The following is a 15,720-nucleotide window of genomic DNA, read 5'->3' as shown; positions in this document are numbered from 1 at the left end:
GACATATATTACTTTTTATTGGTTCCATTTAATATCCCGTGCCATGTACCGGAAAGCTGAAAACAAAAAAAATTAAAGGCACATGGGTGCCGCCATTTTGGCTGAGATTGTCACTCCACAGAACAGCATTGGGGAGGGACGATCTGTCGCTATGACAGCCTTGGTTCTTTATAAGACCCGAGGCTGTATGATTCCTGAAGATCTGTTACAATGTATCAGTGGTATGTAATAGATTGTGTGTAAAACCCCATATACTGCCATACTATAGTATGGTAGGAGCAATCAGACAACCTAGGGTTAAAGTACCTTTGGGGGTCTGAAAAATAGTAAAACAAAAAAAAAGTTTAAAAATAAATAAACTCTAAAAATGCAAATCGCCCCCATTTGATATAAAAATGAATAAATAGTAAAACTCATGTTAGGTATCACCGCATCCAAAAATGTCAGATCTATGAAAATATAATAATGGTCATTCCTGGCGTTGCACCCTGTAACGAAAAATGGCGCCCAAATGTCCAAAGCGGCACTTTTTAGCCATTTGGCTATATCTAAAAAATTTTATAAAAAGTGATTAAAAGGCCATACAGTCCTCAAAATTATAGCAAAGAAAACATCAGCTCATCTTGCAAAAAAATGACCCCTCTCCCAGCCCGGTACACCATAGGCTGAAAAAGTTATTAGCGCCAGAATAAACAAAGTAATTTTTTTTTTTTGTACAGAAGGTTTTAATTTTTTTAAAAAATGTATTAAAACACAATAAAACCTGTATATATATATATATATATGTTATCCCCGTGATTGCACTGACCCAAAGAATAATGGAGACGCATAATTTGGGGCGCTCAGTGAAAGCTTTAAAAACCGAGCCCACGGGAAAATTACGCGATTGCATTTTTTCACCATTTTCACATGATTTGGCATTTTTTTCCATACTTGCCACCACACGGCATGGAATATTAAATACCGTCACTACAAAGTACAATTTGCTACGCCGATCACACAGATCTTTACATGGGAAAGACCCCTCGTTGCTCCCTGAGATGGGCGGAGCAGCCGGATGTGCGTGGTCTGACTGCCCCGATTATCTTTATGGAGCTGACGGAGATTGTCGTATCGGGGAGTGACGACTGACGACGGACCCCAGTTTTTGTGATATGTAGGGGTTCCATCATCTGTGGATAGGGCCTAACTTGTTTAGTGGGAAAACCCCTTTAAAGGGAACTTGTCGCCAGGGACCTAATTTTCACTAAAGACAGATTGTAAAAGCCCATGACACCTGCAGTGCAAAAATTCCTCTCTGCCTTTTCTAAGCATTTGCATTACAATATAATTGTGTGTTATAACTCACTCTTGCACCCTGAGAAAATCCTGGGGTAGTCACAGGGGTTGGGCTTTGGTTTGGATGCATTCAAAAAACAATGGGGCAGATTTACTTACCCGGCCCATTCGCGATCCAGCAGCGCGTTCTCTGCGCTGGATTCGGGTCCGGCCGGGATTTATGATGGTAGTTCCTCCGCCGTCCACCAGGTGGCGCTGCTGCGCTGAAGTCCGCTGGAATGCCTCGAAATACACCAGCCTATCCTGGATGAAGGTGAGTGAAATTTTCGCGACACAATTTTTTTTTAAATGCAGCGGTTTTTCCGAATCCGTCGGGTTTTCATTCGGCCACGCCCCCCGATTTCCGTCGCGTGCATGACGGCGCCAATGCGCCACAATCCGATCAGGTGCGCCAAAATCCCGGGACAATCGGCGCAAATCGGAAATATTCGGGTAACATGTCGGGAAAACGCGAATCGGGCCCTTAGTAAATGACCCCCAATATGTGACCTGTTTGAGCTGAAGGCTGCCTCCATGTTTGTGCTCCTGTACAGCTGTGTCCCTTCCCCACTGATGTCTGGCTGACCAGGCTGTGACCTCTGAGAAGGAGCATGAGGTGGAGCTGTACGGGAGCACAAAGGTGGAGGCTAAGAACTGAGGAGTGAATAACATAGACAAGCCACATGTTATTTTTTGAAATGCATCCAAGCTAAAGCCCAACCCCTGTGACTACCCCAGGATTTTGTCAGGGTGCAAGGTAAGTTATAACACACAATTATATTGTAATTCAAAAGCTTAGAGAAAGCAGAAAGGCATAAGTGCACTGCAGGTGTGATGGGGTCCTGCAAGCTGGCTTTAGTGAAAATGAGGTCCCTGGTGACAGGTTCCCTTTAAGTGGATAAAGGGAACCTGTCATCAGATTTTACCCTATTAAACTAGCAGCCCCCTCAGACAGGGGATGAATTTTCCTTTCAAGTTTAGGACCCTAAACTGACCCTGTGCCTAACGTTGTGACATTTGATAATTCTTGTATTTTACACCAGATAAACATTGCAGACCCCGTCCCTATAAACCGGGGAGTGACGCTCTGCATATACTATTTCAGCACATCTAAATATTTTTGGGTGTGTTCGCCTTCCGTGGCAGGACCCCTCCACACCCATCGTTTTCATAGACGACACTTGATCAGCTGAGCGTATGGGAACGGGCCCCATCCTCCTCGCACAATATTGTTTTAATTATCCGTCTGTTACCTCATCCGAAAAACACCCGAAATATTCCTGTCAGATGGAGGCAGTTTAGGGGGTGCACTGTGTACACCAAGAGCAGTATAAATGTCTGTGAAAAGTCACAAATTATAGGAAATGACTTTTTTTCTAAATACATTTTAAGTTCTGGTGACAATATAGGGGGTTCCTATATCTTCCGCTGAGCACAGGATTGGGAGAGGTCACTGCTTCTTCATATAGATGAGCAAATGGGACCGCAAGTTCTACTGTGATATAGCATGGGATACGCTTAAAGGGGTTGGCCACTTATATCAAACTTTATCAGTAAGGCTGATAATAATATGATAATACAATATTCTGCTGCCTTTACAAGCAGCTGGCTGGCACTGTGCATCACATACACGCAGATCCTATATTTTACTTATACTTTACCCCCCTCTAGCAAGAGGGCAACAGGTGAAGACTCCTTGCGTCACCCTGTATTTGAGGCTACATTCAGCCGTGTGATCTCGTGGACCGGATCCCAGGTGAGAACAGGGCCGGGTGGAAACAGGAGGGGGAGCGACCGCTCCTCACCCCCGACCGCTCCTCACCCCTCCCCTCTCTATTCAAAGACAGACGGCTGCCTGACTTTGTAGCAGTCCGGTGAGACACAACTGGGTACCATAGACCTCTATGGGGACTAAGATCTGGCCACAAGTTGTGTAACCACATCATGGCCCCCCCCATTGCCATCGTGTGAATGTGGCCTTAGAAATGGATTTTGACGGTAGATTTCTTTTAAGCAATGACCAAGAACCATCATGGTAAACCAAGGCCACTTACTGATTGATCCAAGCACTGTGATTGTGGTAATCTTCTTATATTTGTTATCCATTGCCTCCATCCTTCTAAAATTTAATTTTTATAATTAGGGCTTCTGGGGCAGTTACCAGATCCCCTTCGTGTTGAAGCTTCACAGGCTGTTACACTGTCTCCCCCACCCCCTTGCTCCCCCGGCTCTCCCCCGCAATCTGTCAGATCTCACTGTTTTAGCACACAGTGGGAGGGGGAAGTGCTCCTTGAACACTGTAACAGCCTGTGGTTCTGCTGCATAGAGGGGATCTGGTAACACCCTATTCTGACTCATTAGGATAATTTTAAACATTGATTTTAGAAGGAAGGAGGCCGTGGATAGCAACTATAAGAAGATTACCACAGTCACGGTGCCTGGATCTATGAGTAATGTCCCTGGTTTATTGTGATGGATTTTGATGTAGTTTTCATTTAATGCGACCCCATAACATGATATAAATAAGAGGACGTGTGTGTCTAGCGCAGATGAAGACAGTGCAGTGTGTCCCTGCCAAATATGCTTAATGTGATTGTCTACCCTTTATCAGAGTTTTATTGCTTAATTCTAGATATTCCTAACATTGGGATTTGCAGTATATTCTAATTTAAAGCACTGCAGCATGATGTTGATGGTTTAACCATGATAATCCAGGGGTCTGATTCCCTTTAAAGGCAGTCTCCCACCTCCCTCAAGCATTATAATCTGATGGGAAATGTTGTACATAAAATCAGTGTGATTTACGACAAAACTTTTATTACTTACCATATGTCCATTATACTGTTTCTGAGAAATTCCCAGTTTAATCCAAATGCTAATAAGGCAGTGGGTACACCAAAGCATGTCCCCAGCCCCCAGAGCACATCTACGTCTGTCTAAACCACTTCCCTCTCCAGCAGATAAACAGGAGATTTGTCTTGCGAATAGCGTGGGGTGACACTAGAAGAAGAGGGAAGTGATAGAAGAAGGCAAGAATAGCAGAGCTCCACCTACCGAGGACACACTTCAGGTGCACCAACTGCTTCATTAGCATACGGTTTAAACTGGAAATATGTTTGAAATTAGATAATGGAAAGATGTAATAAAGATATTTGCTATCATCATATTGTAAACTCTCATTTCAAGCATACCTTTGTTATTTCTCTCCATTATGCAATTTCCAAGATAGGCAGTTAGCGCACCCTCAGTAACTGGAGCACGGCTATTCTTGCCTAAATCCCTTCTCTTTAGTGTGTCCCCCTCCCCCCATGCTTTTCTCAAGACAAATCTCCTGCTCATCTAAAAATAGTAGAAAAAAGTCCAGCAAAAAGGGAATATAAAACCATAATTTTATTGAAGTCATGTTAAAAACATCACAATACCATGGCAGAAATAAGGAAACACCTGACGCGTTTCGAATCCAGTGAGATTCATAGATACAAAACTTCGAAACAGGTTTGAAACGCGTCAGGTGTTTCCTTGTTTCTGCCATGGCATTGTGATGTTTTTAATATGACTTCAATAAAATTATGTTTTTATATTCCCTTTTTGGAATCGTACATTGCTGGACTTTTTTCTACTATTTTTACATGGACTGACCTCGACTCAGCTAGTCCGTGCTGTTTTTTCTCCTTTTTTTCTCAAATCTCCTGCTTATCTGGTGGAGAGTGAAGTGGTTCGGAAATAGAAGTGGTCAGGGCCCTGAGCATACATTCTGGGTGCAACAACTGCCTCATTAGCATACAAATTAAACTGGGAATATCTTGGAAATTGCTTAATGGAGAGAATTAACATAAAATATGCTTAAAATCAGTCCGTTTTTCTACAATATGATGCTAGCAGATAATGAAGCTCAATAAAGGTGGTAGACTTCCCTTTTAAAGAGGTTTTTCTTTCTTAGAACACATCTGTTACATATGCAACCAGCACCCAATATGTTGGTGTCTTATCCGTACTAATTGCTAGTATAAAAGGATATCCTATCAATGGGGCTCATTTACTAAGGGCTCCGCGGCCGCACTTTCGTTGGGTTTCCCGAATTTTTCCGTTTTGCACCAGATTCTGTCAGGATTTTGGCGCACACGATTGGATTTTGCCGCCGGCTTTCGCGCGACAGAAAACGGGGGCGTGGCCGTCGGACAACCGGACGGATTCGGAAAAAATGCGGAATTTAAAAAACAAAATGTGTCGCAATATCAAGCACTTACATGCACCGAGAAGAAGCAGGTGAACTCCGGCGGATCTCGGCGCAGCAGCGACACCTACTGGATATCGGCCGCACGACCTTAGTGAATCCCGGCAGAACCCAAACCCACATCGGACAACGCACCGCGGGATCGCGACCGGACCGGGTAAGTAAATGTGCCCCATTGTGTTTTCAAAGGTCGATTGAACCACTGAGATGCTCATGTAGATTAATGGAAAGTTATCAGGATCAGTGGCGCCCCCAGTGGCCATTAGTTTAGCACATTTATCACTATATACTGTCCACAGCTCCTTGTAAGGTATTAACCTTCCCATTGAACAACACAAGTGGAATATTTTGGGTGATTAAATGATGGAATCGTCAAGTTCCTTATCTGTGTTTATGTGAACCTCAGGTATCGGCTTCCTACCCGGATAGATCTCTGCTCGGGTGGTTACACATAATGTATCCATCATTTTCATTCATTTAGCCCTTCATATAAATATTTATGGCTGCAGTAAATAATCGTCAGGGTTAGTGACACGCCAACGCCAAGATAAAACAAACCTTCATCTTTTACTAGAAACGAGAGACGAAAATATATCCAGGAAACCCGGCCAAGTTTTCCCTTATACTGTCCAATTCTTTACTCTTCCACGCCCGGCTGTCAGATGTCTCCTCTATATAAATAATGTTTGTCTTGTTGGAGAAAGATGTGAGACCCTTATGCTGGGATCTTATATCTACAAAATTAGAGGCTTGTGGGGTGGGGTGAAGGTCCTAGATGTCATCTAAGAGAAGCCAAAGTTTCTCCAAGGACCAAAAGTTCTACAAGAATGAGTGTTACCCTTGTATTCCTTGTCCAGAAAATGTCAGGGACCTGATGGGGTTAATTGTATAGCCTAAATTTGGTGTAATACTTGACTATTTTTAACCATTAATATTTATTTTTACAGATTTGCAATGTTTTACAATGTTCGGATTCCTCATGAAAACCTCCTAAACCGTACAGGTGACATATCCTCCAGTGGAAACTACACTAGTGAATACAAGGTGCAAATATAGATCTATATCTCTATCTCCAATCTATCATGAGAAAGGTGAAGGTCATGCAGAGCATCTCATTACTAGGGAGGAGGCTGCTGGCCATTTCATTACTGGGGGAGGCTGCTGAGCATTTTGTTTTTGGGGGGAAGCTGCTGAACATTTCATTACTAGGGAAGGCTGCCTAGCATTTCATTACTAGGGGGAGGCTGCTGAGCATTTCATTACTAGGGGGAGGCTGCTGGGCATTTTATTACTGGTGGCAGTCTGCTGGGCATTTCATTATTGGGGGAGGCTGCTGGGCATTTCTTTACTGGGGGAGGCTGCTGGGCATTTCTTTACTGGGGGAGGCTGCTGGGCATTTCTTTACTGGGGAAGGCTGCTGAGCATTTCGTTATCGGGGGGAGGCTGCTGAGCATTTCATTACTGGGGGAGGCTGCTGAGCATTTCATTATAGGGGGGGCTGCTGGTTATTTCATTACTGGGGGAGGCTGCTGGGCATTTCATTACTTGGGGAGGCTGCTGCTGGCTGTTAAATTACTGGGGGAGGTTGCTGGTTATTTCATTATTGGGGGAGGCTGCTGGGTATTTCATTACTATGGAAGGCTGCTGAGCATTTCATTAATGGGGGGAAGCTGCTGAGCATTTTATTACTAGGGGTAGGCTGCTGGTTATTTCATTACTGGAGGAGGTTGCTGGTTATTTCATTACTGGGGGAGACTGCTGGGCATTTCATTACTTGGGGAGGCCGCTGGGCATTTCAGTACAGGGGGACGCTGCTTGTCATTTCATTACTTGGGGAGGCTGCTGCTGGCTGTTAAATTACTGGGGGAGGTTGCTGGTTATTTCATTACTGGGGGAGGCTGCTGGGTATTTCATTACTATGGGAGGCTGCTGGGCATAACATTACTGGGGGCGGCTGTGACCAATGCATTTTCCACCCTAGGCTTTTACACGAGTAAATGCGTTTTCCCAGTTCTTTGTGGAAATATTTGGTTCCTTGGCTTATATTCATGTTTGTTTATACTGCATATATACACAGCATCTCATATCTAATAAGTTGTCTGTGAAATCCTCATTACAGCCTAAAAGAATTTGCATTTATTTTGAAGGCTGCTTTTATATCCGTTCACAATTATTACAACTTTTTTTTTTATTTGTTGGCACTTTCCATAGGACCCCAAGCAGCGTCTTGGCGCGTCTCTCGGCACGCTGTCCAGTGGGAGGGTTTCAATCATTGGTATGGTAGTCACAAACCTGAAGCTCGCCATCAGTATTGCTATCCGCTTCTCTGCAACTCGACGCCAGTTTGGACCTACTGACAAGGAAGAAATACCGGTCCTGGAATATCAGTTACAGGTACATGGACTGTATATGTATCATGTTATACTCTCATGTAGACTGGTTTTGTCTTTGCAGTGTTTATACTGATTACTGATACTTAAATCCTCACCAATTATGAGATTTCTTCTCCTAGTTCCACCCAGATAATGGCTTATCACTTCTACTCCTTAGGCTGGGCTCACATCACCGTTTTTGTGCCATACATTGTAAGGACTACGTATGGCTCAGACATATCCCACTGTATATACAATGGGATACGTCACCCAGGGACCCCCGATTGGCTGCTGCTGATGTATGGGGTGTTTCCCTAGTGATGTCACTGTCCTTATATGGACAGTGACATGACTGGTGCCCTCCCTGCTGAGTGACATATCGGGTATAGGGTACTATTGCCTTCACCGAGCATATAGGTCACTCAGCAGGAGGGAGCAGGATGGAAAGACATGGCTTACTACGCCTTTCGATACTGCCTTTTTCGCTGCATGCCTCGTATACTGGTCAGACGGAGGCAACAACTATGCATCCATCTGCCAGTACATGTCAATGTGTACGCTGAGCTTTCCCAAAATATACTTTGAGTGTATACAAAAAAACCCTTATGTAATACCTTGTTTTTGGTGGGTATTTTCACCCATGATAATAACTTTACTTCAGGTCTCACCTGTGGTCGAAGTTCTACTCCTAGTCCCATAGTAAAATATCTACTCTTAGGGCTTATTCACACGGCCGTTGGGGGACGTATATGCGGGTGACGTATATATGTTGGATATATGTGCCCTATAGGCCGGCAATGGGCGCACAGTGCCGTATGGAGCGGTACGGTGCAGCACTCGTGTGGCACCTTCCCGTAGCCGGTAGAAAGATGGAACATGTCCTATCTTTCCCCGGAATTTGGCACCGTGCCCATGCTTCTCTATGGAGAGGGGCGGGGGTGAACGGCGCTCACCTCCTCCTCCTCTCCCTGTTGCAGACGTGTGCCCAGCATGCTACGGTACGGCAGGCACACGTTAGTGTGAATGCAGTCTTAGTCCCACTCAAGATATTAGTTCTACTCCTTGTCCCACCCACAATAACAGTTCAGGTCCTAGTCTTGCCCATGACAGTAGCTCTACTACCAGTCCCATTCTTGCTTACATTTATACTCCTAGTCGAACCCATGTTAGCAGCTCTACTCCTCGTTCCATGCCTGATAAGATTTATACTCCTAGTCCCACCCTTGAAGTGAAAAACATAGTAATAGTTTTTCGATCTTCACTCCTACACTGCCATAGATCTCCAACACATTGGTTTAAGATCAGTCATATTCATACTCCCATTTTGCATTCATGGTGGGTCCTGCTTGACGTACAGAGAACCCCTCACCCTATCATCTCCATTTCACAAAGGCAGCACTATATAGTGATATGAGGGAACTAGACTAGAATCCGCACTAGGAAGGGTATCCTTTGGTTTTTTCCATGTGATGTCCTCCCCTTTTTGTTTTTTTTTTAACATAAATAGCTACCTCAATGCTGTATTTCAAAGCAAGAGTAAAACTTTTTGGGTATACTACCAGGTGTGACCCACTGTTATGTTTTGTTGTACCTTGTAACTAGGCGGCTGAGCGGTTTTATATAAGTACATCCTCTTCTATTATCCACTTTGTGTCACATCCGTCACAAATGCATTTTCACGACTTAGGAATCCTCAGATTTCTCATGTTAGATTTTACTCCTTGGAATAATGAGAATGACATTTAGACAAGAGAAAAATGATACTAATGGTGGAAAAACACAGATCATGTTTATGAAGCAATTAAAATTGTCCACTTTTACTGCAAGACTGAGCATAGACATCGGTGTCCTAAACCCGGGATTATACCAGAAATAAGGCTTGATTGAAACCGTACTTATGGGTGAAAATGAAGTCAGTCATCTAGAAAAAGAGCAGCCGCATTACAGGCAGTCCCCAGGTTACATACAAGATAGGTTCTGCAGGTTCGTTCTTAAGTTGAATTTGTATGTAAGTCGGAACTGTATATTTTTTAATTGTAACTCCAGACAGAATTTAAAAATGTTGGGTCGTCATAAGAACCAGGATTAATAATAAAGCTTCATTACAGACACCTGTGATAACTGTTATAGCTGTTTATTGTCACACCTGGCTAAATTAAAGTAATGCAGTGGTCCGTTTGTAACTAAGGGTCGTCTGTAAGTCAGGTGTTCTTAAGTAGGGGACCACCTGTATAGAGATGTAGACTGTAGCTGTAAAATGGTGGAAGACCTCAAACCTATACATTTAGTTTGGGAAGTACATTTGTCTTGTCTTCTACTTCTTCTGTGACACCATTTTCTTCTTTTTCTCCTTCTGTGAAGCCACTTATTTTTTTTCTTCTTTTTCTCTTTTTATTTGGGTCCACTACTTTTTCTTATCTGTGAAGCCCACCTCTTTTTTCATTTTTCTTCTATAAAGGCCACTGCTTATTTTCTTCTCTCTCTCCTTATCCTTCTTCTTCTGTTAAGACTACTACTTCTCTTCTTTTTCTTCTTCTTCTGTGAAGCCAATTCTTTTCTTCTTTTTTTGTGAAGACCACTTCCTCTTCTTATGTGAAGCCACTTCTGTTCTTCTTCTTATGTGAAGGCCACTTCTTCTTTTTTTTCTTTTTCTTCTGTGAAGGGCACTTCTTCTCTTCTTTTTCTTCTGTGAAGCCAATTCTGCTCTTCTTTTTTTGTGAAGACCACTTCTTCTTCTTTTCTTCTTTTTCTTCTGTGAAGGCCATTACTTCTCTTCTTCTTTTTCTGTGCAGCCACTTCTGTTCTTCTTTTTTTGTGAAGGACACTTCTTCTATACCTCTTTTTCTGTGAAGACCACTTCTTATTTCCTCTTCTTTTTCTGCAAATCCCACTACTTTACTTCTTCTGTGAAGCCACTTCTGCTCTTCTTCTTATACTGTGAATACCACTTATTATTCCCTCTTCTTCTTATTCTTCCGGTGTTTTATTTTTATTTTCTGCTTTATGAAGGCTTCTTCTGTGATCCTTCTTCAGTTTTTCTTCTTATGTGATGCCCATTACTTTTTCTTTTTCAAATCCCACTTCTCCTTTTGTCTTCTTCTGTGAAACCCTCTTCTGCTTCTTTTCCAGTGAATCTTTCTTCTTTTCCTTTTAAATAGCATTTTCTTTAGTGAAGTGCACATCATCTCCCTCTATGAAGCTCACTTCAGCTTCTTTTCATGTAAAGCCCTCTTCTACCTCTTCTTGTTCTACTTCTCCTCCCTCTGTCAATCCCACTCCTTCTTTATCTAGCAGGCCCACTTCTTCTCTGTAGATCACGTTTTCATCTTGAAGCCCAATACCTTTTCCTGTGAAGTAAACTTTTTCCACAATGTCCAATTGCCCAATGAGGATAATTTTTGTGAAACTGTCTGTTGATTTTTGAGTACAATAGAATTGGCTGGCTTTATGAAAAAGTCATCATTTTGGTGAAATTGTGAACATTTTTAGGTGTACAGTATCAGAAATCAAAAATTTGAAGACCGTGTCTGTCCCATGATCGCCCAGTTATGTGATGTATCTTTGGTTATATTCTTATTTCCTTTATAAGCTGTGTCTCTCTTATTATTTTCAGCAATGGCGGCTGATCCCTTACCTGGCTGCAGCTTATGCCCTCGATTACTTCTCCAGGAGCTTTTTTGTTAACTTAATTGAACTTCAGATCGGGATTCTTATGAAAGATCGGAGCCCAAGACAGGTAAGTACTATATATGTTAAGACAGGGGTCGGGAACCTATGGCTCGCGAGCCAGATATGGCTCTTTTGATGGCCGCATCTGGCTCGCAGCCGGGGCTCCAATCCAGGGGCTTAAATACAGCCGCAGCAACTGCTAATATGCCTGCCAACAGACCAGGCTGTTGTGCCCCGGCTGTACTTATGCCCCTGGATGTATTCGGCAGAGCAGCGCAGGGTCCGCGGGGTTAATTCGGGGGCGGCGCCTCCCTCTCCTTCCCTGCAGCAGTCTCCTCCGTGTGTGAAAGGGAGGGGAGGAGACTGTCTGCCTGCAGCCAATCCCGGGGCTGGATGTAGCAGCCCGGGAGATTCAGACATAGGAGACCGGAATCAGCCAGAGTTAAGTGCTCCCTCCCCCCAGTGTCTCCTCACACTCTGCCTTAACCCCTTAGTGTCCTGTGTGCAGGAGCAGCTAAGAAGCTCCTGAGTGTCCCTTACAGACCCATCTGCATCATCCTCTCATATCTTCCCCCACCACTGCATTTCTACATTAATGTGAGGTTATGCAGCAGCTTAGACACGTTGGCATCTGTATAGGGATGTTCTGCAGCGGTTGGCGTCTGTATAGGGAAGCTCTTCAGCGGTTGGCGTCTGTATGGGGATGTTCTGCAGCGGTTGGCGTCTGTATAGGGAAGCTCTGCAGCGGTTGGCGTCTGTATAGGGATGTTCTGCAGCGGTTGGCGTCTGTATAGGGATGTTCTGCTGCGGTTGGCTCGTGTATAGGGAAGTTCTGCTGCGGTTGGCGTCTGTATGGGGATGTTCTGCAGCGGTTGGCGTCTGTTTGGGGATGTTCTGCAGCGGCTGTCGTCTGTATAGGGATGTTCTGCATTGGTTGGCGTCTGTATAGGGATGTTCTGCAGCGGCTGTCGTCTGTATAGGGATGTTCTGCAGCGGTTGGCGTCTGTATGGGGATGTACTGCAGCGGTTGGCGTCTGTATAGGGATGTTCTGCTGCGGTTGGCTCGTGTATAGGGAAGTTCTGCTGCGGTTGGCGTCTGTATGGGGATGTTCTGCAGCAGCTGTCGTCTGTATAGGGATGTTCTGCATTGGTTGGCGTCTGTATAGGGATGTTCTGCAGCGGCTGTCGTCTGTATAGGGATGTTCTGCATTGGTTGGCGTCTGTATGGGGATGTTCTGCAGCGGTTGGCGTCTGTATAGGGATGTTCTGCATTGGTTGGCGTCTGTATAGGGATGTTCTGCAGCGGCTGTCGTCTGTATAGGGATGTTCTGCAGCGGTTGGCGTCTGTATGGGGATGTTCTGCAGCGGTTGGCGTCTGTATAGGGATGTTCTGCATTGGTTGGCGTCTGTATAGGGATGTTCTGCTGCGGTTGGCTCGTGTATGGGGATGTTCTGCAGCGGTTGGCGTCTGTATGGGGATGTTCTGCATTGGTTGGCGTCTGTATAGGGATGTTCTGCTGCGGTTGGCTCGTGTATAGGGAAGTTCTGCTGCGGTTGGCGTCTGTATGGGGATGTTCTGCTGCGGTTGGCTCGTGTATGGGGATGTTCTGCAGCGGTTGGCGTCTGTATAGGGATGTTCTGCATTGGTTGGCGTCTGTACAGGGATGTTCTGCAGCGGTTGGCGTCTGTATAGGGATGTTCTGCAGCGGTTGGCGTCTGTATGGGGATGTTCTGCTGCGGTTGGCTCGTGTATGGGGATGTTCTGCAGCGGTTGGCGTCTGTATAGGGATGTTCTGCTGCGGTTGGCTCGTGTATGGGGATGTTCTGCATTGGTTGGCGTCTGTATAGGGATGTTCTGCAGCGGTTGGCGTCTGTATAGGGATGTTCTGCATTGGTTGGCGTCTGTATAGGGATGTTCTGCATTGGTTGGCGTCTGTATAGGGATGTTCTGCATTGGTTGGCTCATGTATAGGGATGTTCTGCATTGGTTGGCGTCTGTACAGGGATGTTCTGCATTGGTTGGCGTCTGTACAGGGATGTTCTGCAGCGGTTGGCGTCTGTATAGGGATGTTCTGCAGCGGTTGGCTCGTGTACAGGGAAGTTCTGCTGCGGTTGGCGTCCGTATGGGGATGTTCTGCATTGGTTGGCGTCTGTATAGGGATGTTCTGCAGCGGTTGGCGTCTGTATAGGGATGTTCTGCAGCGGTTGGCGTCTGTATAGGGATGTTCTGCAGCGGTTGGCGTCTGTATAGGGATGTTCTGCTGCGGTTGGCTCGTGTATAGGGAAGTTCTGCTGCGGTTGGCGTCTGTATGGGGATGTTCTGCTGCGGTTGGCGTCTGTATAGGGATGTTCTGCAGCGGCTGTCGTCTGTATAGGGATGTTCTGCATTGGTTGGCGTCTGTATAGGGATGTTCTGCAGCGGCTGTCGTCTGTATAGGGATGTTCTGCAGCGGTTGGCGTCTGTATGGGGATGTACTGCAGCGGTTGGCGTCTGTATAGGGATGTTCTGCTGCGGTTGGCTCGTGTATAGGGAAGTTCTGCTGCGGTTGGCGTCTGTATGGGGATGTTCTGCAGCGGTTGGCGTCTGTATAGGGATGTACTGCAGCAGCTGTCGTCTGTATAGGGATGTTCTGCATTGGTTGGCGTCTGTATAGGGATGTTCTGCAGCGGCTGTCGTCTGTATAGGGATGTTCTGCATTGGTTGGCGTCTGTATGGGGATGTTCTGCAGCGGTTGGCGTCTGTATAGGGATGTTCTGCATTGGTTGGCGTCTGTATAGGGATGTTCTGCAGCGGCTGTCGTCTATATAGGGATGTTCTGCAGCGGTTGGCGTCTGTATGGGGATGTTCTGCAGCGGTTGGCGTCTGTATAGGGATGTTCTGCATTGGTTGGCGTCTGTATAGGGATGTTCTGCTGCGGTTGGCTCGTGTATGGGGATGTTCTGCAGCGGTTGGCGTCTGTATGGGGATGTTCTGCATTGGTTGGCGTCTGTATAGGGATGTTCTGCTGCGGTTGGCTCGTGTATAGGGAAGTTCTGCTGCGGTTGGCGTCTGTATGGGGATGTTCTGCTGCGGTTGGCTCGTGTATGGGGATGTTCTGCAGCGGTTGGCGTCTGTATAGGGATGTTCTGCATTGGTTGGCGTCTGTACAGGGATGTTCTGCAGCGGTTGGCGTCTGTATAGGGATGTTCTGCAGCGGTTGGCGTCTGTATGGGGATGTTCTGCTGCGGTTGGCTCGTGTATGGGGATGTTCTGCAGCGGTTGGCGTCTGTATAGGGATGTTCTGCTGCGGTTGGCTCGTGTATGGGGATGTTCTGCATTGGTTGGCGTCTGTATAGGGATGTTCTGCAGCGGTTGGCGTCTGTATAGGGATGTTCTGCATTGGTTGGCGTCTGTATAGGGATGTTCTGCTGCGGTTGGCTCGTGTATGGGGATGTTCTGCAGCGGTTGGCGTCTGTATAGGGATGTTCTGCAGCGGTTGGCGTCTGTATAGGGATGTTCTGCATTGGTTGGCGTCTGTATAGGGATGTTCTGCATTGGTTGGCGTCTGTATAGGGATGTTCTGCATTGGTTGGCTCATGTATAGGGATGTTCTGCATTGGTTGGCGTCTGTATAGGGATGTTCTGCATTGGTTGGCTCATGTATAGGGATGTTCTGCATTGGTTGGCGTCTGTACAGGGATGTTCTGCATTGGTTGGCGTCTGTACAGGGATGTTCTGCAGCGGTTGGCGTCTGTATAGGGATGTTCTGCAGCGGTTGGCGTCTGTATGGGGATGTTCTGCTGCGGTTGACTCGTGTATGGGGATGTTCTGCAGCGGTTGGCTCATGTATGGGGATGTTCTGCAGCGGTTGGCTCATGTATAGGGACAAGCTCGAATGTAAATTATCTATTTTTTATTTTACAGGGAATTACCATTGTTTTGGTCCAGTGGAAGCTTAGTACGGGGGAAGGGGGGAACACTCTTTGCTGTACTAATGACTGCTGGAGCCATTGTCCCTTTAAGCATATTGTACGGCTCTCGCAGAATTATATTTTAAAATATGTGGCGCTTATGGCTCTCTCAGCCAAAAAGGTTCCTGACCCCTGTGTTAAGATAATGGGGCAGATTTATCAAGCTGTCTGAAAGTC

General features: G+C 45.6%; 1 protein-coding gene across 1 annotated transcript in view; it reads left to right on the top strand.

Moving 5' to 3' along the window:
• ACOX3 (acyl-CoA oxidase 3, pristanoyl) overlaps nucleotides 1–15,720 on the top strand; it is a 62,983-nt gene that overhangs the window by 9,202 nt on the left and 38,061 nt on the right. The window contains exons 8-10 of the mRNA XM_072126144.1: nucleotides 6,499–6,595; nucleotides 7,763–7,945; nucleotides 11,537–11,659. Coding sequence (XP_071982245.1) covers nucleotides 6,499–6,595; nucleotides 7,763–7,945; nucleotides 11,537–11,659 — 403 coding nt within the window. The remainder of the gene's footprint in view (nucleotides 1–6,498; nucleotides 6,596–7,762; nucleotides 7,946–11,536; nucleotides 11,660–15,720) is intronic.

This window comes from Engystomops pustulosus, chromosome 1 (assembly GCF_040894005.1).
Source record: "Engystomops pustulosus chromosome 1, aEngPut4.maternal, whole genome shotgun sequence".
Lineage (NCBI taxonomy): Eukaryota > Metazoa > Chordata > Amphibia > Anura > Leptodactylidae > Engystomops > Engystomops pustulosus.
This window is presented reverse-complemented; position numbering and strand designations above follow the sequence as displayed.